The 26,377-nt window shown below is 45.9% G+C and overlaps 1 protein-coding gene across 1 annotated transcript in view; it reads right to left on the bottom strand.

Annotated features, from left to right (window-relative positions):
• ITGA9 (integrin subunit alpha 9) overlaps nt 1–26,377 on the bottom strand; it is a 508,591-nt gene that overhangs the window by 437,283 nt on the left and 44,931 nt on the right. The window contains 1 exon segment of the mRNA XM_066585284.1: nt 20,392–20,498. Within this exon segment, the coding sequence (XP_066441381.1) occupies nt 20,392–20,498 (107 nt within the window).

Raw genomic sequence — 26,377 nt, 5'->3', positions numbered from 1 at the left:
TAACTAAAAAAGTGTATTTCTGGCGTTCTTTATTTTTTTTTTCAGACGACGTTCACCGTGCGGGAAAAATAATGCACTACTTTGATAGATCTGACTTTTACGGACGCGGCGATATCAAATACATATTTTTATTTTATGATTTTGATTTTTTAATAATGGATATGGCAAAAGGGGGGTGATTTAAACTTTTATAACTTTTTTTTTTTTAACAATTAAAAAAACTTTATTGATTATTTTTTTTACATTACTTTGAAGTCCCCCTGGGGGACTTTAACATGCGATGCTTTGATCGCTCCTGCAGTATGATGTAATGCTATAGCATTACGTCATACTGCTTTTTTACAGGCAGTCTTTCAAGCCACCCTGTGTGGATGGCTTGATAGGCAGTCTGCTAAGGCAGCCCTGGGGCCATTCATTAGGCCCCCGGCTGCCATGACACCTGCACGGCTCCCCCGATCTCACCGCGGGGGGGGGGGGGGCATGTGGGACCCCCGAACAGCGTTCGGGGCATTTAAAGGGTTAACAGCCGAGCGCAGCTATTGCCCGCGGGTGTCAGCTGTAATAAACAGCTGATGCCCGCGCTGTATGGAGGGAGATAGCGCCGCTACCTCCCTCCATACACGTCCTGCAACAGCAGGACGTAGTTTTATGATAGGGCTGTCACTAAGGGGTTAATTACATTTGACTTTTCTGTTGGTATTCTACCCTTTCCATCCAGGTACGCCAGTGTCCCTTTTTCGGTCCCTAGTTAGAGTAGGGACCGCCACCCAGTTGCCCGCCTGGGATTAGCCAGGAGTGGAGGCAAGCAGGCAGGGACAGGGGTTGTGGGTGAGATCTAGGGAAACCGGACTGGCGTATCACGGGTAGTATACCGTAACATAATAACTGGCCTTTAAAATTTCTCTGGAATGGAGGCCATGAGTACCCTCACAAGTCAGTTGCAGGATTTAGTGGTCGTGATCCAAGACCTGTCCGGTCGTATGGTGGCCAAGGAGCAGCGGGAGTTAGTGCATATTTCTACCGCCCCTTCTATTCCTGAGCCCAAGTGTCCTCTTCCTGAGGTATTCTTAGGGAAGAGGAGCAAGTTTTTTGTTTTTTCAGCAGACATGTAGATTGTACTTTCGGATGCGGCGCCGCTTCTCTGGCTCAGAATCCCAGAAAGTGGGATTGATTATGTCCTTACTTCAGGGTCCCCCCAGACATAGGCCCACTCCTTGCCCAAGGGTTCGGCTTGCCTGCAGTCAGTTGATTTGCTTTTTCAGGAACTTGGAGGTATTTTTGATGAGCCGGACCATGTGGGGTTGGCGGTATCTTATCTCATGTCTCTACGTCAGGGGCAGCAGTGGGTAGAGGACTATTGCTCTAAATTTAGACAGTATGCAGGTGAAACCTCTTGGAACGATAGCGCCATTAAAGATGTGTTCTTGTTGGGTCTTTCTGACGCTGTCAAGGATCTACTCCTTTCTCATCCCGCTCCCATGACACTCAATGATGCGATGGAATTGGCGGTCAAAGCTGACAGGGGGCTGAGATCTAGAAAAGAGGAACATCAGGCCCACAAAGCTAGGGAATCCAGCAGACCCGCTCCCACTTCTCCATGCCGAGCCTATGGAAGTGGACCAGCTAAGTCCCGAGGAACAGCAACGGTTCCGGATGACTCATCGCCTCTGCCTCTATTGTGGGAAAGCCAGACATCGTGTAGCGACCTGTCCTCAGAAGCATCTGCAACATCAGTCTGAACCGGCGGAAAACTTCGGATCCTAGGCGATTTTGGGAAGGATTGCCTAGGATCACAGGTACTCTCTAAGTTGTTGGTGCCTTGTCAGACTGGCTTCCGGAATTTCACTCGGTCCGGTCAAGCTTTTATTGATTCGGGGGCTGCCGCCAATTTGATTAGTTTAAATTTTGTCAGACCTCTGATGATTGAATTCTCGGCGTTAAAGATTCCCATACTCTTCACTAGTATTAATTCTATCCCTCTGTCTGCAGGGGTTGTACAAGGACTCCCATGTTACAGTTCACTGTGGGTGTTCTCCATTCTGAGAATCTGTCGTTCTTGGTAATGGAAAGGATGTCTGTTGATGTAGTGCTTGGTATGCCCTGGTTGGCACTGCACAATCCCCGATTTGATTGGTCCACTCGGGAATTGACACATTGGGGGTTGTCCTGTCAATCACTTAGCTACTATATCCATGTGTTCAGCAGATACAATACTTATTCCTGAGTATTTGTCTGATTTTCATGATGTATTTTCCAAGAAACAGTCTGAGACTTTGCCTCCCCATAGGGAGTGGGACTGTGGTATTGATTTGATCCCCGACAGTCCCATCCCTAAGGGAGCCATTTTCAATTTGTCTAGGCATGAGCACGAAGCCCTTAAGTTCTATATCTCAGAGTCTCTGGCCAAACGTCTTATCAGGCCGTCCAGGTCCCCTGCCGGGGCAGGTCTCTTCTTTGTAGAGAAGAAGGATGGGACATTGAGGCCTTGTGTGGATTATCGGGCTCTGAATAAAATTACAGTAAAGAACCAGTGCTCCTTGCCCCTGATTCCTGACTTATTAAATCAGGTGGTAGGGGCCCACTGCTTTTCCAAATTGGACTTAAGGGGGGCTTACAATTTAATTCGTATCCAAAAGGGAGATGAGTGGGAGACTACGTTCAACACCTCGTTCGGACATTTTGAATGTCTAGTCATGCCCTTCGGACTTTGTAATGCCCCTGCGGTGTTCCAGAGGTTTATGAACGTGGTCTTCCACGACTTCCTGGGGGTATATTTGGTCATATATCTCGATGACATTCTGGTGTATTCCCCAGACTGGGACTCACATGTGCGGCACCTGAGGCTGGTCCTGACCCGTTTGCGTGAGTACCAACTTTTTGTCAAGTTGGAGAAATGCATTTTTGGTACTAAGCAAGTGTATTTCCTTGGTTATGTGATTTCACCCACGGAGATTCAATTGGAGTCTGATAAAGTGGCAGCAATCTCCCAATGGGTCAGACCACATAACCTGAAAGCTCTCCAGCGGTTTTTAGGTTTTGTAAATTTTTACTGCAAATTCATTAAGAATTATTCTGTTATTACTCAACACCTGACCGATCTTACAGAGAAGGGTGCCGACTTGGTAAGATGGTCGCCAGAGGCCCTAGAGGCTTTTAGTCATCTCAAAAGGGCGTTTACTGCTGCCCCGATGCTAGTACAGCCTGACGCAAGGCGACCGTTCTTCATTGAGGTCAATGCGTCTGAGGTGGGGATGGGGGCTGTATTGTCTCAGGAAGTCAGCGGGAGACGTGGGTATAGTCCATGTGCGTTCTCGCGGAAGTTCAGTTTGGCGGAACGTAACTACGACGTGGGTAATCGTGAGTTCTTGGCGATTGAGTGGTCTCTAGAAGAGTGGCGTCACCATCTTGAGGGGGCTAGGCATTCCATAACCGTGTATACTGATTATAAAAACTTGGTATATCTCGCCAATGCTAAGAGAATCACAGCTCGTCAGGCCAGGTGGGCGTTGTTTTTCGCCAAGTTTAACCTCGTAGTTACATATTTTCCAGGGGAGAAGAACGTGAAGGCAGACGCTCTCTCACGGAGTTTCAGTTCGCCGGAAAGTGAGACAGTGGCTCCCGAGAATATCTTGGCACCTGGGGTGGTGGTGGCAGCTGTAGAATCTGATCTTGTTCATCATCTACAAAATGGTCAGCAGGACGCTCCCTTGGGGGGTGCTGGAGGGCAGATGGTTTGTGCCAGAGACCTTGCGTCTTAGAGTCATTGAAGAGTCTCACTCATCTGTTCTCGGAGGTCATCCGGGGGTTCAGGGGACTCTGGATCGTTGTACTAGACACTACCGGTGGCCAGGCATGTCTCGGGAGATCCGCAACTTTATTAAGTGATGCTCTGTCTGTGCACGCAGTAAAAGTCGGCGTTATCGGAGGGGCCTCAGACCATTACCGGTACCTTCTCGTCTGTGGTCGCATGTATCGGTAGATTTTATCACCGATCTACCTGAGTCTCAGAAGTTCACCACTATCCTAGTTGTTGTAGACAGTTTGTCAAAACTGAAAATTGTAAAAGAAATCATTCGCCTACATGGGGTTCCCGAGAAAATTGTATCTGATCGCGGTGTTCGGTTTGTTGCGCAATTCTGGCGAGCCTTCTGTGGGAAACCTGGGAACGTCGCTTTCCTTCTCGTCAGCCTTCCACCCGCAAACTAATGGTTAGACGGAGCGGAAGAACCAGGATTTAGTGTAATATTTACGGTTGTTTGCTAGCAAAAAGGCTCATCAGTGGGCAGAATTCCTGCCTTTGGCAGAGTTTGCACTAAACAACTTGTTCTTCCACTGGGGTATCTCTATTCCTGTGCGTATATGGTCAGCATCCTCGCTTCCTATTCCGTCTGTCTGCCCTGCAGCTGATGTCGCCACAGATATGCTGCAGGGGGTTTGGAAAGTAGTACAGAAGAACCTGGAAGCATCGGGGCCCCGTATGCAGTTGCGTAGTGGGAGGAGTCTATCTGTATCTGAACCTTACAGGATGGGATAGAAGGTATATTTGTCTTCTAGAAATCTCAAACTGAAGGTTCCGACGTTGAAACTGGCGCCGCGTTACGTGCGTCCCTTTGTCATCACGCGTGTGGTAAACCCGCTTGCTTATGAACCCCGCCTTGGCTTAGCCAGGAGTGGAGGCAAGCAGGCAGGGACAGGGGTTGTGGGTGAGATCTAGGGCACCCTGGCTGGCGTATCAGGGGTAGTATACCGTAACAGGAATAGGTGGGTGAACTACATGCTTATGGAGTCCATAAATGAACTATATATATATATATATATATATATATATATATATATATATATATTGTCTTTAGCCACTAATATAGTCACACAGCATGCAGTGTATGGGGAGAAGACGTAACTGTTGGCAGCCAATAATGGACGCACAGGGTGTCAGTTAATAGCGGTGCTATATAAGCAGCCAGATTATAATCTCCTGGTAAACTGCTATGCTGATTATGCATCAATCACAGTTGTGACAGAGGCTAGAAAAGTGAGAGAGGTCTCTGTCAAACCACAAAGAACGGCATCAACACCTAGCTACCTATAATCATTTTTTGCATAGTTGAGCCATCCCTTAACCTAGTCTAAAAAACATGTAACACATGCCCTTCCAACATGTTTTGCCACATAGCCTACCTGAGCTCCCTTGATAAAGACTAAGTATCTGAGGCATCGCAGAAGTAAGTGGGCCTCATCCTCCATGGCCTCTTGGTCACACCGTTGGCACAGACTACACTACTTGGGCTTGTAGTTCTGCCTGTGCCGTCCTGATTCAATGGCCAGGCTGTGGGCACTCAGTCTGTAGTAGCTCAGGATCTGGCATTCTCTGTAGTCTGGTAGGATTTCCACATATGGGTCTAGTTTGTATTCCCTCTGTAGACTGTGGTAAATTGTCATTTTATGGGATGCTCTTATCTCATTCTTCCAGCTACTGATAAACTCCTATTGGCTCTTGTTTGCCATTTTCTTAATTTTGGCTTTTGCCATGCAGTGCTGGGTGGTGATTTGGTCTGGCTGGGTTTGGATTGTTTTGGGGTGTCCGGTTGGTTTTGTGCTCCATGGTGTAGCATGTAACATTAGGAGCTCGGACTGCTACTCTGTAGGTGGGCCTGGAATGATAGAGCCCCTCTTCTGGATTCTTACAGAATTCTAGATGGAATACTTGAGTTGGGCTGTCATCTTACTTTGACCAGTCTGAGTATGTGTACGGGTTCCAGAATTCACTGCCATACGGTGATGGCAGCCAAGGATTGTGGTAATGACACTGTCAAAGAGTGTGAGTCAGACCATCACTGGGTGTTGGGGGTAGTGGAGTCATTTTATGGTGGAATTGAAGGTTCTGCATGCCTTGTCTTAGAGTCTCTATGGCTCATTTGAAACTCCCTGACTGGTTGATTTCCACACCCAGATAGGTGAACTTGTTGGTTGCTGTAAATTGGCAGTTGTTCAGCTTAAAGGTAGGTTGCCTGGCTAATTGTATGTTTCTCCTCTGGAACACCATGATGTCGGTCTACTTTGGGCTGATGGCCATTGCCCATGTGGAGCTCGAACTTTCCAAAACGTTCACATTGTCCTGGAGTCCTTTCTTGGTTGGTGACAGTAGTATGAGGTCATTTGTATAAGAGCAAGAATTGCACTTCAGTGTCAGAGAGGAGGACTTCAGGGCTGTGGCCAGCTCATGGATGGAGATGCTGAAGAGCATTGGGCTCAGGCTGCAGCCCTGGGCGGCTCCTCAGCTCTACTGGAAATAAGCCGTTCTCCTCCCACTCACCGTCACGCTGCTCCTGTTCTCAGTTTAGGAGCTCTTGAAGACATCGTACATTTTCTCTCCTATTCCGCTCTCTAGTCGTTTCAGGAACAAGCCTGAGTGTAACAGACTTAAAAGCCTTTTTAAAATCTTTGAAACAGTCGTAGATCTTCCACTGCTTTGTGTTGTGGACATGGCTCTTGATGAGATTGTGCAGATGTGGTCTGAGGTGCACCAGTTTATACGAACAAAAGAATTCCAGCAGCACAACCTCTGTATTGCTTTGCAGGGAAGTCGTCTGGGGTGCTTGCTCACCGTCAAGAGTCCTGACTCCACAAAGGACTCAAAATACCACAAGCGAAGAAGTGTATCGCAAGCAGCACACGGGAATCTTCCTTTTTTAATTAAAGGTATTTTTTATTAAACTTTTTCCACTTTCTTACATATCTTTATAACATTTTTGTATACAACTGGTTTCCCCCCTCCCCCCTCCCCCCCCCCCCCCTGAGGTCTCTCTCTCAACATTTGGTCCTTTAAATGACTTGTCTTTGTGTGTACACAGTCCATCATAGGCGATAGTATCAGTTCCTACGGTGTACATGTATTCTTTAGTCTTCATGTTACTTGTCTTCTTTGTGTCTTCTTTTTGGTTCAGGGATAGTTGTTTTTGCTGCTTGCAAGGGGCAGCCATATACCTTCTGTCCATTGTCTGGTCTCTCTCTCTCTCTCTATTCCCTCCTATTCTGTCCTACCCCGTTAGACCTTTCCACGTTATTTTACAGCATAGCAAACTTGTAATTAACTCTGTTTTGCTTAATAAACTTTATATATACCAAATACGTGTTTCTTTATGACTTTTTAAATCTACACATCAAGTCCCCGATTTACAGGTGTCACCCCACACGGCTCACCATCCCACTCCCTGCATGTTTGGTCCGCCATCATTTGTTTGGCTCTGGGCATGTATCCATCTCAGCCATATATCCTGGTATTTTTGGCTGGTTTTGCGTTTGATGTATATACTCCTTTCCCACGGTAAAATTTGGTTGACCTTGTTTTTGTATTCTCCCAGCGTAGGTGGTTCTTCATCTAACCAGCGCTGAGCTATTGTTTTTCTAGCCATGTACAATAATCTGGATACCGCCAGTTTTTCATGGTCGTCTAACGGTAGGTCTTGTGTGTATCCCAGAATGCACACGTATGGTGTAAAGTCCATACGTATGCCAAATGCCGCGTTTATTGCATTTCTTATTTTCCCCCAATATCTATGCAATTTCGGACACCTCCATAACATGTGGATTAGGTCCGCCGTGGGGGTTTTGCACCTTGCGGGAATCTTCCTTAATTAAAAACTTACATCTTAAAATGTCTCTTTATTGTTTTTAATTAGGGAATCTTCCTTAATTAAAAACAATAAAGAGACATTTGAAGATGTAAGTTTTTAATTAAGGAAGATTCCCGTGTGCTGCTTGCGATGCACTTCTTCGCTTGTGGTCCGAGGTGCGGTGGTTTGAACCCCACTTGGTTTGGCCGAGAGAGTCATGCTGGGTGAGGAAGCTGAAGATCCTCTTGTTCAGGATGTTGAACAGTTTCCCTAGGTGATTATTGACACATATCCCTCGGTAGTTGGTTGGGTCACACCTGACCCGCTCTTGTGTACGAGAGTTATGAGGCCTGTATTTTTGATATGAGGAAATATTTTTTCAAATTGGTCTAGATTGTCCTCCTTGCCTCATATCACCTTGATCACAAAGAACCTTTGGTCATTTTCAAGTAACATAGTTTGTTAGGCCGAATGAAGACAACGTCCATCTAGTCCAGCCTGTTAGCCTCCTGTGTTGATCCAGAGGAAGGCAAAAAAAAAACCCAAGAGCAGAAGCCAATTAGCCCTTTTGGGGAAAAAATTCCTTCCCGACTCCCTAATGGCAATCAGACTGTTCCCTGGATCAACCCCTAATAGTTCCTGCCTGCCTGTATACCCGGATTAACAATTTACCTAAGATTTATATCCTGTAATATCCTTCCTCTCCAGAAAGACATCAAGTCCCCTTTTAAACTCCTCTATGGATTTTACCATCACCACTTCCTCAGGCAGAGAATTCCACAGTCTAACTGCTCTTACAGTAAAGAATCCCCTTCTATGATGGTGATGAAACCTGCTTTCCTCTAAACGTAGCGGATGCCCTCTTGTTACCGTCGTAGTCCTGGGTATGAACAGATCACGGGAGAGATCCCTGTATTGTCCCCTCATGTATTTATACATAGCTATTTGATCACCCCTTAGCCGTCTTTTTTCTAGAGTAAATAATCCCAATTTGGATAGCCTCTCTGGGTATTCCAGTCCCGTCATTCCATGTATTAGTTTAGTTGCCCTTCTTTGTACCCCTCCAGTACTGTAACATCTTTCCTGAGCACCGGTGACCAGATCTGTACGCAGTATTCCATGTGAGGCCTGACTAGTGCCTTGTATAATGGAAGGATAATGTTCTCATCCCTCGCCCCTATACCTCTTTTAATACACCCCAAGACCTTATTTGCCTTTGCAGCAGCTGACTGGCATTGGTTACTCCAGTTTAGTCTACTATCCACTAGTACCTCCAGGTCTTTTTCCATATCACTTTTCCCTAGTGGTACCCCATTAAGTGTATATTGGTGACATCCGTTTCTCCTGCCCATGTGCAGAACCTTACATTTTTCAACATTGAACTTCATTTGCCATTTTTCTGCCCAAGCCCCCAGCTTATCCAGGTCCGTTTGTAGCCGCACATTGTCCTCCGTTGTGTTAATTATATTGTATAATTTTGTGTCATCTGCAAATATTGATATTTTACTGTGCAGCCCCTCTATCAGGTCGTTAATAAATATATTGAACAGAATGGGGCCTAATACTGAGCCCTGTGGTACCCCACTAGTAACGGGGGTCCAATCAGAGTACGAACCATTTATTACCACCCTCTGCTTTCTATCATTGAGCCAATTCTTTACCCAATTACACACGTTTTCACCCAATCCGAGCTGCCTCATTTTGTATATTAGCCTATTATGTGGCACGGTGTCAGATGCTTTAGAGAAGTCCAGATATACGAGATCAATAGATTCTCCCTGGTCCAGCTTAGAGCTTACTTCATCGTAGAAACTGATCAGATTTGTCTGCCATGAGCGACCCTTCATGAATCCATGCTGGTGAGGAGTTATTCCCTTGTTCTCCTTGAGGTACTCATCGATGGCGTCTCTCAGAATCCCCTCGAAAGGTTTTCCCGTTATGGAAGTGAGACTTACCGGCCTGTAGTTACCAGGCTCACTTTTGTTCCCCATTTTGTAAATTGGAACCACGTTGGCAATGCGCCAATCCAATGGTACAACCCCGGTCTTGATAGTGTCTAGAAATATTAGATATAGCGGCCTGGCTATCTCGTCGCTTAGTTCCCTTAGTATCCTTGGGTGTATTCCATCTGGGCCTGGTGATTTGTCGATTTTAGTCTTCTTTAATTGCTTACGCACTTCCTCTTGTGTTAGGTATGACATATTTTGTGAGGGGTTTATTTTATTCCCCTGCATCTCGTGTGGCATTTCCTTTTCGTTGGTGAATACACTTGAAAAGAAACTATTTAATAGATTTGCCTTCCCTCCATCATCTTCAATGATTTCTCCTGCATTATTTTTTAAAGGGCCAGCGCTCTCCCTGCAAATCCTTTTGCTGTTAATATAGTTGAAAAATAGTTTCGGGTTGTTTTTGCTGTCTTTGGCGATCAGTCTTTCTGCTTCTTCCTTAGCTATTTTGATCCTATCTTTGCATATTTTGTTTTTTTCCCTGTACGATTTTAGCGCTTCTTCGCTGCCTTCTTGCTTTAGTAGTTTGAACGCTTTTTTTTTTTGTTTATTGTCTTGTCGAGCCACATTGGTTTCCTTTTAGTTGAGATTCTTTTATTTTTAAAGGGAATGAACTGATCACATGAGGCGATTAGGATCCTTTTAAACTCCTCCCATTTGTCCTCTGTACCGTTATTTTTGAGGATGTTGTCCCAATTAATGTTACCGATAGTAGTTCTAAGCTCATCAAATTTTGCTTTACTAAAGTTTAGTTTCTTTGTCGCTCCCTGATAAGGCTTCTTATTGAATGACAGCTGGAAGTTGATTATATTGTGGTCACTGTTACCCAAGTGCCCCTCAACCTGCACCCCCTTTATTCGGTCCGGTTTGTTAGTTAGTACTAGGTCCAGAATGGCCCTCCCTCTTGTTGGTTCCTGCACCAGTTGGTTCAGGTAATTGTCTTTAATTACTCTCAAGAACTTATCACCCCTGTGAGATTTGCAGGTTTCGTTCTCCCATGTTATATCTGGATAATTAAAGTCTCCCATGATAATTACTTCGTTGCGGTTTGACACCTGTTCTATCTGCCTTAATAGTAAGTTTTCAGTTTCTTCTGTTGCTTTTGGTGGTCTATAGAAGACCCCGATCAAGATTTTGTTATTTTTTTCTCCCTGTATTTCTACCCACAGAAATTCCACCTGTTCGTCTCCTACCCCTATATCCTCCTGTAGTCTTGGCTTTATGTTCGATTTGACGTAAAGACATACCCCACCTCCTTTCTGGTTCCTTCACACTATTCTGAAGAGATTGTACCCCTGCAAAGTCGCCGCCCAATCACACTTATCATCAAGCCATGTTTCCGTTATTCCGACTATAATCATAATTTTCATCGGCCATTCTCGCTTCAAGCTCACTCACTTTACCGATCAGACTTCTTGCAATAGTGGTCATACAATATATCGTTTTTTTTTGTTTTTTAAATTCGTTTTGTTGCTATTCGTACTAATGGCTGATCTAACAGTTCTAACTGTACTAACCCCCCCACCCCCACCCGCGCGCGCTCAACCCCCATTCCCATTTCTTTGACCCAGGTCGCTAGCTACACTGACTACCCCACTACTTCTCATTTTACCCTCCCCCCCCAGTCCCTAGTTTAAACACTCCTCCAGCCTTCTAGCCATCTTATCCCCCAGCACAGCTGCACCCTCCCCATTAAGATGCAGCCCATCCCTACGGTAGAGCCTGTAGCGGACAGCAAAGTCAGCCCAGTTCTCCAGGAGCCCAAATCCCTCCTCCTTACACCAACTCCGGAGCCACTTGTTCACTTCCCTAAGATCCTGCTGCCTTTCTAGTGTGGCCTTAGGTGCAGGTAGTATTTCCGAGAAAACTACCCTGGAGGTCCGCGCCCTAAGCTTGGACCCTAAGTCCCTGAAATCATTTTTGAGGTCCCTCCATTGACCTCTGATTTGTTCATTGGTGCCAACATGCACCATGACCGCTGGATCCTCACCAGTTTATAAAGTACTAGCTGATATACCCGGCTTCGCCCAAGTTAATTTGGTACTGGTGTTTATCTGGTGTTCACACGGAAAATCTTATGAAGTCGTGCTTACTTTAGAGATACCGGGAAAAACATATGTTCACCATTTTGCATAGTTCTCTGCGTTACCCAGGAATCACCACAGGCAGGTAACCATGCGACATTTCCTTTATATAAAATGGCATCAGGAAGTGAGAGAATTACATTCCGTATGTAAAATTTGGACGCTAATTCTTTTGCACTTAGAATTGAATAATCGAGTTGGGACCCATTATCTTTTCCTATTTATGACATAATCAATGTCAGTGCCTAATTTCATGTTTCTATGACACCAAGAAGTGAGAGAATTAGATTCCGTACGTAAAATTTGGACGCTAATTCTTTTGCGCTAGAATTGAATAATCGATTTGGGACCCATTAGCTTTTCCAATTTATGACATAGTCAATGCTCGTGCCACATTTCACGTTTCTATGACACCGGAAAGTGAGAAAAATACATTCCGTACGTAAAATTTGGACGCTAATTCTTTTGCGCATAGAATTAAATAATCGAGTTGGGACCCATTAGCTTTTCCTATTTATGACATAATCAATGCTCGTGCCAAATTGCACGTTTCTATGACACCGGAAAGTGAGAAAATTACATTCCATACGTAAAATTTGGACGCTAATTCTTTTGCGCATAGAATTGAATAATCGAGTTGGGACCCATTAGCTTTTCCTATTTATGACATAATCAATGCTCGTGCCAAATTTCACGTTTCTATGACACCGGAAAGTGAGAAAATTACATTCCATACGTAAAATTTGGACGCTAATTCTTTTGCGCATAGAATTGAATAATCGAGTTAGGACCCATTAGCTTTTCCTATTTATGACATAATCAATGCTCGTGCCAAATTTCACGTTTCTATGACAATGGAAAGTGAGAAAATTACATTCCAAATGAAAAAATTTGGAAGCTAATTCTTTTGCGCATAGAATTGAATAATCGAGTTGGGACCCATTAGCTTTTCCTATTTATGACATATTCAATGCCCGTGCGAAATTTTAAGTTTCTATGTGAGAAAATTACATTCCATACGTAAAATTTGGACACTAATTCTTTTGCGCAAAGAATTGAATAATCTAATTGGGACCCATTAGCTTTTCCTATTTATGACATAATCAATGCTCCTGCCAAATTTCATGTTTCTAGGACACCAGAAAGTGAGAAAAAAACATTCGGTACGTAAAATTTGGACGCTAATTCTTTTGCGCATAGAATTGAATAATCGAGTTGGGACCCATTAGCTTTTCCTATTTATGATATAATCCATGCCCGTGCCAAATTTTAAGTTTCTATGACATTGGGAAGTGAGTGATTTAGATTACGTACGTAAAATTTCGACGCTAATTTTTTTGCGCTAGAATTGAATAATCGAGTTGGGACCCAATTACTTTTCCTATTTTGGAGATAATCTATGCTTGTGCCAAAATTCATGTTTCTACGACATTGGGAAGTTGGAGAACTTTTGGCGAGTCAGTCAGTGATGGCTTTCAGCTTTATATATATAAACTAGCTGATATACTCGGCTTCGCCCGAGGTAATTTGGTACTGGTGTTTATCTGGTTTTCACACGGAAAATCTTATGAAGTCGTGGTTACTTTAGAGATACCGAGGAAAAACATGTTCACCATTTTGCATAGTTCTCTGCGTTACCCAGGAAACACCACGGGAGGTAACCATGCGACGTTTCCTTTATATAAAATTACTTTTCCTATTTTGGAGATAATCTATGCTTGTGCCAAATTTCATGCTTCTACGACATCGGGAAGTTGGAGAACTTTTGGCGAGTCAGTCAGTCAGTGAGCGAGTGAGTCAGTGAATGAGTCAGTGAGGGCTTTCGTCTTTATATATATATATATATATATATAGATAACATCAGGAAGTGAGAGAATTAGATTCCATACGTCAAATTTGGACGCTAATTCTTTTGCACTTAGAATTGAATAATCGAGGTGGGACCCATTAACTTTTCCTATTTAGGATATATATTCAAAGCCTATGGCAAATTTCATGTTTCTATGACATGGGGAAGTGATAGATTTAGATTATGTACGTAAAATTTCGACGCTAATTCTTTTGTGCTATAATTAAATAATCGAGTTGGGACCCATTACCTTTTCCTATTTTTGACATAATCAATGCTCATGGCAAATTTCATGTTTCTACGACAACGGGAAGTGAGAGAATTAGATTCCGTATGTAAAATTTGGACGCTAATTCTTTTGCGCTTAGAATTGAATAATCGAGTTGGGAGACATTAACTTTTCATATTTATGGACATAATCAATGCCCGTGCCAAATTTCAAGTTTCTATTACACCAAGAAGTGAGACAATTAGATTTTGTACGTAAAATGTGGACGCTAATTCTTTTGCGCATAGAATTGAATAATGGAGTTGGGACCCATTAGCTTTTCCTATTTATGACATAATCAATGCTCGTGCCAAATTTCCTGTTTCTATAACACCGGAAAGTGAAAGAATTACATTCCGCACGTAAAATTTCGACACCAATTCTTTTGCGCTAGAATTGAATAATCGAGTTGCGACCTATGAACCTTTCCTATTTATGACATAATCAATGCTCATGCCAAATTTCACGTTTCTATGACACCGGAAAGTGAGAAAATTACATTCCGCACGTAAAATTTTGCAAAATTTTGCAAAATGTGCACCTAGCGTCCTGCGGACCAATCCTTCATACCATTTATCATGGGTTCAAACGGCTCATGCTTTACATTCAGGATATCATGCAGTCTCTCTTTATAGGGGGTGACAGTACAAAACAGACTGTAACCCCTTAATGGCGCAGCCCTCTTTTTTTCCCCATTTTCGTTTTTTTCCTCCCCCATTTGAAAAAGTCATAACTCCTTTATTTATCCATCGCCGTCGCTGTATGAAGGCTTGTTTTTGCGGGACGAGTTGTAGTTTTTAGTGCTGCTATTTAATGCACCGTATAATGGACTGAAAAACTTTAAAAAAATTCTAAGTGGAGTAAAATGAAAAGAAAAACGACATTCCGCCATCTTTTAGTGCGTCTTATTTCTACGGCGCACAAACTGCAACAAAAGCGACCTGATACCTTTTATTCTGTGGGTCGGTACGATTACTGCGATACCAAACTTATGCAGTTTTTTTTTTTTCTGTAGTACTTTTATTTTTTTTCAAAGACATTTAATTTTTTTCAATTATTTTCTGCCGCCATCTTCAGCGCACAATAACTTTTTTATTTTTCTGTCTATGTAGTTCAGCGAGGGCTCATTTTTTGCGGGATGTCCTGTAGTTTATTTTAGTACCAATTCGGAATACATGCGACTTTTTGATCGCTTTTTATTGCATTTTTTGGGGGGAGACAGGGTGACTGAAAAAGTGCATTTCTGTCGTTTTTTTTTATTTTAACAACGTTCACCGTGCGGTAAATAATGCGTAACTTTGATAGATCGGACTTTTACGGACGCGGCAATACCAAATATGTATTTTTACTTTATGATTTAGATTTTATTATAGATATGGCAAAAGTGGGGTGATTTAAACTTTCATTACTTTTTTTTTTTACAATTAATAAAACTTTACTGGTCTTATTTTAACCTTTTTTTAAAATCTTTTTACTTTTTTTATCTTAATTTTACTTTTTTTTTTTTTAAATCTTATTTTTACTTTTTTTTAGCCCTCCTGTGGAACCAGCGATGCTTTGATCGCTCCTGCAGTATGATGTGATGCTATAGCATTATGTCATACTGCGATTTGACAGGCAGCCTATCAAGCCACCCCATTGGGACAGCTTGATAGGCAGTCTGCTAAGGCAGCCCTGGGGCCTTTCAGAAGGACCCTGGCTGCCATGGCACCTGTACGGCTCCCTGCGATCTCAGGCCGGGGGATTTAAATGCCTCTGTCAGAATGGACAGCGGCGTTTTAAGGGTTAATAGCTGTGATCAGCTGTGCGGCCAATTGCAGCTATTGCCCGCAGGTGTCAGCTGTATGAAGAGAGGTTGCGCCGTGCCCTATCTTCATACATACCCCAACACCGCAGGATGTAAATTTAGAGGTTAAGGAAAAGTACACCAAATCCTGGAAGGATAGGAATGGTTGTCAGTGACCTAAAGGAAGGGTTACATATGGCTGACATCTTCCCCCCTTCATGTAATCACAATCACTTTAAAGGTCGGCCCCATCTGGAGCAGATGACCTCTTCTGCTGAAATCATTGTTTACTTACCATACAGGAACAGAGGCCATGAGAGCAGAGGAATGCGGGCAATGAGGGCTGGCCAGTGTCAAGAGGGATGTGCCTGTTAGAGTGATCCACCTCATCACTGCAGCACAACGGGGGCGATTAGTGGATTAAACATGGACGGGATTATTAAGCCCACGAGCACATGGCGCAGTACACATTAAATTTCCCATGCCATCACTTCATGACGGCACATATATACGGTGCCAATACGCATTGTAATTGTATATATACGTGCCCATAGAGAACATCAGGTATATACGTCGCACAATAGAACATGCTGCGATCCTCTTTGTGCTCGCGTTTTACGCAGTTCCAAAAGCTAATGTGATCGTAACTGAGGAAGACAATGTAATCAATTGCCTGTGGATTAAAGCGTACCACAGAGGCGTACAGCGCTTGTGTAATACGGGGTAATCGTACGCCTGTGTGAGCCCGGCCGTCCTCTATATTTGTTGGTCCACCTGCTTTTTGAGGAATGGCCGTAGGTTCTCAGTGGGATTGAGATCTGTGGAGTTTCCTAGCCATGAATCCAAAATGCCAATGTTTTGTTCACCGGGCAACTTAGTTGGGAGATGGAACTCTGCCATACCGGAAACAGCCTTGTTCACCACCAGACGCTCCGGGATGGCTGGGGACGCTGCTCTCCAAGGATGTGTAGATCCCATTCTTTATTCATGGCAGCATGAGCTGTGCGTGAGCCGGCTCCCTTGGATGCGAAGCGCCCGTCTTCGGATGCCTTACTGTTGGCATGACACAGGACTCATGGTGGCGCTCACCTCTCCGGCCCATCATTCCTCCAGATCTCCAGTCCGAACTGACTACCCCTATTGGGTTATTCTGTCCCTAAACCATCCATGTGCTGAGAACTGCCGTTTCACTTTCAGGCAATCAACCGCAGGCGGGTTAAATATGTAAATAGTACAAAACATTTCTTACCATTGCAAGACAAGCAAACAATAGAGAGATGAGCAATCCAACATTCAGCAATAAACACTGTTATAGGAAGCACCTTGTATACGGGAATGTAGTCAGGGCCCAAGGGAAAATCCAACCTGTCACATTCATTTGTACCCTTCCATAAGTGGTTGGAAGGTCTAGCAGCCTCAACAGGCAGCGGCATAGGGCCTTCCTACCAGCAGGCACCCCGGACCAGAGAGCTAAACTAAGAGGTCTGACTTTAATTACATTTCTTCTTGACCTATAATTATTATCTACCACAACGAGTTCATCTTGAGAGCACGTTCTGCCTGTATTTTGCAGTGACCCAGCAGTGCCATATCATCAGTAACAAAGAGACCATTCACCAAACCACATGCCAAGACAACGAGGACATCATTATTTATTATCATGTGAAATGTAGGTAAATAAAGATCTGTCCAAACCGAACAAAACCCTGGGCCCCAGGCAGGTTTATATTATGGGGCCCCTGACCTCTGTGACCCTCAGCGGTGGGTTGCATCACAATGATGTTTTACATATCACAATGCACCACACAGACTGCAATGATACTTCTATATACATTCATATATTAGTCTCACATTCACTCAATATTAAAAACAATCCGCCCCTAGAAAAAGTTGTCCTTTTGCTGTAAAACCTCGGCATGCAGTTCCATCTCAGGCAGATCTGTACATAACAAATAATAATAATCTTTATTTATTCCTCAGCGCTTATAAATGTAAATGCTGGGAGTTGTGGTGATTAGATGAACGATCACCGGAGGCCCTAAAAGTGGTTCCTCCTTGTCCTATAAGAGGTTCTCGGAGGCTCCTTATGTGTAGTGACCTCTTCTTCCACTTGTGTAGAGCTTGTTGGCCACTAGACGCCTCTACGACGCAGAGAAGAGATTTCACCCGTTACCCGAGGGGGCACATTATTGGGGTGTGAGAAGCTGGATGGTCGTATTGATGAATTGTCCCCCACCGGCCCATCTCACCAGATTGTTAGGAGGTGTTGGGACCAGTGAATGTGTGAGGGCACACAAGGTGACCGGACTCAGGACGCCACCAACAGACCACCAGTAGAGAAGAGTGTCTGACCAGACTGTTAGGAGGTGTTGGGACCAGTGGAGGCATGAGGGCACACAAGGTGACCGGACTCAGGATGCCTCCTACAGACCACCAGTAGAGAAGAGTGTCTGACCAGACTGTTAGGAGGAGTTGGGAACAGTGGTGGGGGCTCACAAGGTGACCGGGCTCAGGACACCCCTACAGACCACCAGAATAGAGGAGCATCTGACCAGACTGTTAGGGGCTGTTGGGACCAGTGGATGTGTGAGGGCACACAAGGTGACCGGGCTCAGGACGCCCCCAACAGACCACCAGTAGAGAGGAGCGTCTGACCAGACTGTTGGGAGGTTTTGGGACCAGTGGATGTGGGCACACAAGGTGACTGGGCTTAGGACACCCGTACAGACCACTAGTAGAGAGGAGTGTCTGACCAGACTGTTAAGAGGTGGTGGGACCAGTGGATGTGGACACACAAGGTAACTGGGCGCAGGACACCCCTACAGAACACTAGTAGAGAGGAGCGTCTGACCAGACTGTTAGGAGATGTTGGGACCAGTACATGTGTGAGGGCACACAACGTGAATGGGCTCAGGACACCCCCTACAGACCACCAGTAGAGAGGAGCATCTGACCAGACTGTTAGGAGGTGTTGGAACCAGTGGATGGAGGCACACAAGGTGACCGGGCTCAGGACACCCCCTACAGACCACCAGAAGAGACGAGCATCTGACCAGACTGTTAGGGGGTGTTGCGACCAGTGGATGTGTGAGGGCACACAAGGTGACTGGGCGCAGGACACCCCTACAGAACACTAGTAGAGAGGAGCGTCTGACCAGACTGTTAGGAGGTGTTGGGACCAGTACATGTGTGAGGGCACACAGGGTGACCGGGCTCAGGACACCCCTACAGACCACCAGTAGAGAGGAGCGTCTGACCAGACTGTTAGGAGGTGTTGGGACCAGTGGATGGGGGCACATAAGGTGACTGGGCTCAGGATGCCCCTGACAGACCACCGGGCTCAGGACGCCCCCTACGGACCACCAGTAGAGAGGAAGCGTCTGACCGATCTGTTAGGAGGTGTTGGGACCAGTGCAGGTGTGAAGTCACACAAGGTGATCGGGCTCAGGAAAACCTCGACAGACCACCAGTAAAGAGGATTGGCTGACCAGACTGTTGGGAGGTGTTGGGACCAGTAGATGGGGGCACCCAAGATGACCGGGCTCAGGACACCCCTACAGACTACCAGTAGAGAGGAGTGTCTGACCAGACTGTTAGGGGGTGTTGGGCCCAGTGGATGTGTATGGACACACAAGGTGACCGGGCTCAGGACACCGTCTCCAGTCCACAACCAGTAGGAGTGTTTGACCAGACTGTTAGGAGGTGTTGGGACTAGTGGATGTGTGAGGGCACACAAGGTGAACGGACTCAGGACGCCCCCTGTAGACCACTAGTAGAGAGGAGTGTCTGACCAGACTATTATGAGGTCTTGGGATCAGTGGATGTGTGAGGGCGCACAAGGTGACAGGGCTCAGGATGCCCCCTAAAGACCACCAGTCGGTCCCCCCTAGTAGTGATACGAGGGGCAATGACAGCTCAGCGATATGTTCAGGACATCCTGCAGTCACATGTGTTTCTCTCATTGCGACTTCCAAGAGGCAGCAGGATAATGCCCAGCCGCACACACAAGGTGGTCACAGGAAGGCCCCCCAACATTGTCACACTTCTGTGGCCGCCCGGTCCCCAGATTTATCACCAACAGAACATGTATATGACCATATGGGATGCCAATTTCCGCAGCCTACGATTTTACACGATCTAGAAGCTCTGTTACAGCAAATGTGGAGTGATATGCAGCAGTGTACCATACAGAACCTGTATACGTCTACACCCGCCACATCACATCTTGTATCCAAGCTAGAGGCGATACAACAGGGTACTAGAGCCTCCATGCCTGTCCGTATCACATCTTGTATCCAAGCTAGTGGTGGTACAACAGGGCACTAAAGCCTCCATACCAGTCTGTATCACATCTTAAATCCAAGTTAGAGGCGGTACAACAGGGTACTAGAGCCTCCATGCCCACCCGTATCACATCTTGTACCCAAGCTAGAGGCAGCCCATAAGGATACTAGAGCTTCTAGGCCTGTCCGTATCACATCTTATATCCAAGCTAGAGGCAGCCCAGTAGGATACTAGAGCCTCCATGCTGGTCCGTATCACATCTTGTATCCAAGCTAGTGGTGGTACAACAGGGCACTAAAGCCTCCATACCCATCTGTATCACATCTTGTATCCAAGCTAGAGGCGGTACAACAGGGTACAAGAGGTCGGTTCTCCACAATAAATGATGCTTTTGCTCTTATATCAACGTTACAATCACACAGAGAAAGTTTCATTCAGACAACTTCTTCTATGGGAGGGATGGTGCTGACAATGCGTGTACACGCGCGAGTGCAGACTTACCAGAACACTGCCACCGGGCTTTGATTGTCTTGCCAGCGTAACTCCCATCCACTCATCATCTCTGTCCTCTTTACACGTCTTTCCGCAGTAAATCCCTCGACTGTTTCCTGAAAGGAGGTAAGAGAAATGAATCCACTCTGTGCCTAGCAACCGATCTTCACTGCGACCCTCGTGCTGAAGATCTGATTGTAGAAGTAACATCAGACATCTTGCCCTCATTTTAAACTACTTGAAACTTACAGATGTGATACTCTAGTACTCGGCGGTGTAGGCTGAGCACACCCAACCCTAACAGCATCCGTGATGTATGATTACATTAACGTTAATGACATGGGCTCACATGAGATGCATCTGTCCCATACATCTGAACAGGGAAGGATTTTTGTTAAATTCCATCACCTTAATGAGTTTACACATTTGAATGAAGACCAAATATTCATATGTCCAAATTAAAACTTTACACAGAGTGTCCTAACTTTTTCAAATGACTTTATATATCTAAAATATAAATCTAAATTTCCATCTATATATTCTTTTAAATTTGTACCATTTGGAAGAAAAAAACCTTCGTAATAACCTAATAGCGCACAAGAACATCATAGAGGCGGCGCCTGACTCGGATCCCCATTTACCTTCCCTTGGTTAAAAAAAAGGCAAGTGTCAGGAGACCGAATTGCTGGTCTAGAAAGCTGATGTTTGGCGGGGGGCTCAATGTAAGAAGGGGGTTGTCCAGATACCCAATGGAAGAAGGGGTTGTCCAGATACCCAATGGAAAAAGGGGTTGTCCAGATACCCAATGGAAAAAGGGGTTGTCCAGATACCCAATGGAAAAAGGGGTTGTCCAGATACCCAATGGAAAAAGGGGTTGTCCAGATACCCAATGTAACAGGGGGTTGTCCAGATACCCAATGTAACAGGGGGTTGTCCAGATACCCAGTGTAAGAAGGGGTTGTCCAGATACCCAGTGTAAGAAGGGGTTGTCCAGATACCCAGTGTAAGAAGGGGTTGTCCAGATACCCAGTGTAAGAAGGGGTTGTCCAGATACCCAGTGTAAGAAGGGGTTGTCCAGATACCCAGTGTAAGAAGGGGTTGTCCAGATACCCAGTGTAAGAAGGGGTTGTCCAGATACCCAGTGTAAGAAGGGGTTGTCCAGATACCCAGTGTAAGAAGGGGTTGTCCAGATACCCAGTGTAAGAAGGGGTTGTCCAGATACCCAGTGTAAGAAGGGGTTGTCCAGATACCCAGTGTAAGAAGGGGTTGTCCAGATACCCAGTGTAAGAAGGGGTTGTCCAGATACCCAGTGTAAGAAGGGGTTGTCCAGATACCCAGTGTAAGAAGGGGTTGTCCAGATACCCAGTGTAAGAAGGGGTTGTCCAGATACCCAGTGTAAGAAGGGGTTGTCCAGATACCCAGTGTAAGAAGGGGTTGTCCAGATACCCAGTGTAAGAAGGGGTTGTCCAGATACCCAGTGTAAGAAGGGGTTGTCCAGATACCCAGTGTAAGAAGGGGTTGTCCAGATACCCAGTGTAAGAAGGGGTTGTCCAGATACCCAGTGTAAGAAGGGGTTGTCCAGATACCCAGTGTAAGAAGGGGTTGTCCAGATACCCAGTGTAAGAAGGGGTTGTCCAGATACCCAGTGTAAGAAGGGGTTGTCCAGATACCCAGTGTAAGAAGGGGTTGTCCAGATACCCAGTGTAAGAAGGGGTTGTCCAGATACCCAGTGTAAGAAGGGGTTGTCCAGATACCCAGTGTAAGAAGGGGTTGTCCAGATACCCAGTGTAAGAAGGGGTTGTCCAGATACCCAGTGTAAGAAGGGGTTGTCCAGATACCCAGTGTAAGAAGGGGTTGTCCAGATACCCAGTGTAAGAAGGGGTTGTCCAGATACCCAGTGTAAGAAGGGGTTGTCCAGATACCCAGTGTAAGAAGGGGTTGTCCAGATACCCAGTGTAAGAAGGGGTTGTCCAGATACCCAGTGTAAGAAGGGGTTGTCCAGATACCCAGTGTAAGAAGGGGTTGTCCAGATACCCAGTGTAAGAAGGGGTTGTCCAGATACCCAGTGTAAGAAGGGGTTGTCCAGATACCCAGTGTAAGAAGGGGTTGTCCAGATACCCAGTGTAAGAAGGGGTTGTCCAGATACCCAGTGTAAGAAGGGGTTGTCCAGATACCCAGTGTAAGAAGGGGTTGTCCAGATACCCAGTGTAAGAAGGGGTTGTCCAGATACCCAGTGTAAGAAGGGGTTGTCCAGATACCCAGTGTAAGAAGGGGTTGTCCAGATACCCAGTGTAAGAAGGGGTTGTCCAGATACCCAGTGTAAGAAGGGGTTGTCCAGATACCCAGTGTAAGAAGGGGTTGTCCAGATACCCAGTGTAAGAAGGGGTTGTCCAGATACCCAGTGTAAGAAGGGGTTGTCCAGATACCCAGTGTAAGAAGGGGTTGTCCAGATACCCAGTGTAAGAAGGGGTTGTCCAGATACCCAGTGTAAGAAGGGGTTGTCCAGATACCCAGTGTAAGAAGGGGTTGTCCAGATACCCAGTGTAAGAAGGGGTTGTCCAGATACCCAGTGTAAGAAGGGGTTGTCCAGATACCCAGTGTAAGAAGGGGTTGTCCAGATACCCAGTGTAAGAAGGGGTTGTCCAGATACCCAGTGTAAGAAGGGGTTGTCCAGATACCCAGTGTAAGAAGGGGTTGTCCAGATACCCAGTGTAAGAAGGGGTTGTCCAGATACCCAGTGTAAGAAGGGGTTGTCCAGATACCCAGTGTAAGAAGGGGTTGTCCAGATACCCAGTGTAAGAAGGGGTTGTCCAGATACCCAGTGTAAGAAGGGGTTGTCCAGATACCCAGTGTAAGAAGGGGTTGTCCAGATACCCAGTGTAAGAAGGGGTTGTCCAGATACCCAGTGTAAGAAGGGGTTGTCCAGATACCCAGTGTAAGAAGGGGTTGTCCAGATACCCAGTGTAAGAAGGGGTTGTCCAGATACCCAGTGTAAGAAGGGGTTGTCCAGATACCCAGTGTAAGAAGGGGTTGTCCAGATACCCAGTGTAAGAAGGGGTTGTCCAGATACCCAGTGTAAGAAGGGGTTGTCCAGATACCCAGTGTAAGAAGGGGGTTGTCCAGATACCCAGTGTAAGAAGGGGTTGTCCAGATACCCAGTGTAAGAAGGGGTTGTCCAGATACCCAGTGTAAGAAGGGGTTGTCCAGATACCCAGTGTAAGAAGGGGTTGTCCAGATACCCAGTGTAAGAAGGGGTTGTCCAGATACCCAGTGTAAGAAGGGGTTGTCCAGATACCCAGTGTAAGAAGGGGTTGTCCAGATACCCAGTGTAAGAAGGGGTTGTCCAGATACCCAGTGTAAGAAGGGGTTGTCCAGATACCCAGTGTAAGAAGGGGTTGTCCAGATACCCAGTGTAAGAAGGGGTTGTCCAGATACCCAGTGTAAGAAGGGGTTGTCCAGATACCCAGTGTAAGAAGGGGTTGTCCAGATACCCAGTGTAAGAAGGGGTTGTCCAGATACCCAGTGTAAGAAGGGGTTGTCCAGATACCCAGTGTAAGAAGGGGTTGTCCAGATACCCAGTGTAAGAAGGGGTTGTCCAGATACCCAGTGTAAGAAGGGGTTGTCCAGATACCCAGTGTAAGAAGGGGTTGTCCAGATACCCAGTGTAAGAAGGGGTTGTCCAGATACCCAGTGTAAGAAGGGGTTGTCCAGATACCCAGTGTAAGAAGGGGTTGTCCAGATACCCAGTGTAAGAAGGGGTTGTCCAGATACCCAGTGTAAGAAGGGGTTGTCCAGATACCCAGTGTAAGAAGGGGTTGTCCAGATACCCAGTGTAAGAAGGGGTTGTCCAGATACCCAGTGTAAGAAGGGGTTGTCCAGATACCCAGTGTAAGAAGGGGTTGTCCAGATACCCAGTGTAAGAAGGGGTTGTCCAGATACCCAGTGTAAGAAGGGGTTGTCCAGATACCCAGTGTAAGAAGGGGTTGTCCAGATACCCAGTGTAAGAAGGGGTTGTCCAGATACCCAGTGTAAGAAGGGGTTGTCCAGATACCCAGTGTAAGAAGGGGTTGTCCAGAAACCCAGTGTAAGAAGGGGTTGTCCAGAACCCAGTGTAAGAAGGGGTTGTCCAGATACCCAGTGTAAGAAGGGGTTGTCCAGATACCCAGTGTAAGAAGGGGTTGTCCAGATACCCAGTGTAAGAAGGGGTTGTCCAGATACCCAGTGTAAGAAGGGGTTGTCCAGATACCCAGTGTAAGAAGGGGTTGTCCAGATACCCAGTGTAAGAAGGGGTTGTCCAGATACCCAGTGTAAGAAGGGGTTGTCCAGATACCCAGTGTAAGAAGGGGTTGTCCAGATACCCAGTGTAAGAAGGGGTTGTCCAGATACCCAGTGTAAGAAGGGGTTGTCCAGATACCCAGTGTAAGAAGGGGTTGTCCAGATACCCAGTGTAAGAAGGGGTTGTCCAGATACCCAGTGTAAGAAGGGGTTGTCCAGATACCCAGTGTAAGAAGGGGTTGTCCAGATACCCAGTGTAAGAAGGGGTTGTCCAGATACCCAGTGTAAGAAGGGGTTGTCCAGATACCCAGTGTAAGAAGGGGTTGTCCAGATACCCAGTGTAAGAAGGGGTTGTCCAGATACCCAGTGTAAGAAGGGGTTGTCCAGATACCCAGTGTAAGAAGGGGTTGTCCAGATACCCAGTGTAAGAAGGGGTTGTCCAGATACCCAGTGTAAGAAGGGGTTGTCCAGATACCCAGTGTAAGAAGGGGTTGTCCAGATACCCAGTGTAAGAAGGGGTTGTCCAGATACTCAGTGTAAGAAGGGGTTGTCCAGATACTCAGTGTAAGAAGGGGTTGTCCAGATACTCAGTGTGAAAAGGGGTTGTCCAGATACTCAGTGTGAAAAGGGGTTGTCCAGATACTCAGTGTGAAAAGGGGTTGTCCAGATACTCAGTGTGAAAAGGGGTTGTCCAGATACTCAGTGTGAAAAGGGGTTGTCCAGATACTCAGTGTGAAAAGGGGTTGTCCAGATACTCAGTGTGAAAAGGGGTTGTCCAGATACTCAGTGTGAAAAGGGGTTGTCCAGATACTCAGTGTGAAAAGGGGTTGTCCAGATACTCAGTGTGAGAAGAGGTTGTCCAGATACTCAGTGTGAGAAGGGTTGTCCAGATACTCAGTGTGAGAAGGGGTTGTCCAGATACTCAGTGTGAGAAGGGGTTGTCCAGATACTCAGTGTGAGAAGGGGTTGTCCAGATACTCAGTGTGAGAAGGGGTTGTCCAGATCTCAGTGTGAGAAGGGGTTGTCCAGATCCTCAGTGTGAGAAGGGGTTGTCCAGATCCTCAGTGTGAGAAGGGGTTGTCCAGATCCTCAGTGTAAGAAGGGGTTGTCCAGATCCTCAGTGTAAGAAGGGGTTGTCCAGATCCTCAGTGTAAGAAGGGGTTGTCCAGATCCTCAGTGTAAGAAGGGGTTGTCCAGATCCTCAGTGTAAGAAGGGGTTGTCCAGATCCTCAGTGTAAGAAGGGGTTGTCCAGATCCTCAGTGTAAGAAGGGGTTGTCCAGATCCTCAGTGTAAGAAGGGGTTGTCCAGATCCTCAGTGTAAGAAGGGGTTGTCCAGATCCTCAGTGTAAGAAGGGGTTGTCCAGATCCTCAGTGTAAGAAGGGGTTGTCCAGATCCTCAGTGTAAGAAGGGGTTGTCCAGATCCTCAGTGTAAGAAGGGGTTGTCCAGATCCTCAGTGTAAGAAGGGGTTGTCCAGATCCTCAGTGTAAGAAGGGGTTGTCCAGATCCTCAGTGTAAGAAGGGGTTGTCCAGATCCTCAGTGTAAGAAGGGGTTGTCCAGATCCTCAGTGTAAGAAGGGGTTGTCCAGATCCTCAGTGTAAGAAGGGGTTGTCCAGATCCTCAGTGTAAGAAGGGGTTGTCCAGATCCTCAGTGTAAGAAGGGGTTGTCCAGATCCTCAGTGTAAGAAGGGGTTGTCCAGATCCTCAGTGTAAGAAGGG

This window comes from Eleutherodactylus coqui, chromosome 12 (genome assembly GCF_035609145.1).
Source record: "Eleutherodactylus coqui strain aEleCoq1 chromosome 12, aEleCoq1.hap1, whole genome shotgun sequence".
Classification (NCBI taxonomy): domain Eukaryota; kingdom Metazoa; phylum Chordata; class Amphibia; order Anura; family Eleutherodactylidae; genus Eleutherodactylus; species Eleutherodactylus coqui.
The sequence above is the reverse complement of the archived record's forward strand: the minus strand, read 5'-3'. Positions and strand labels throughout refer to the sequence as shown.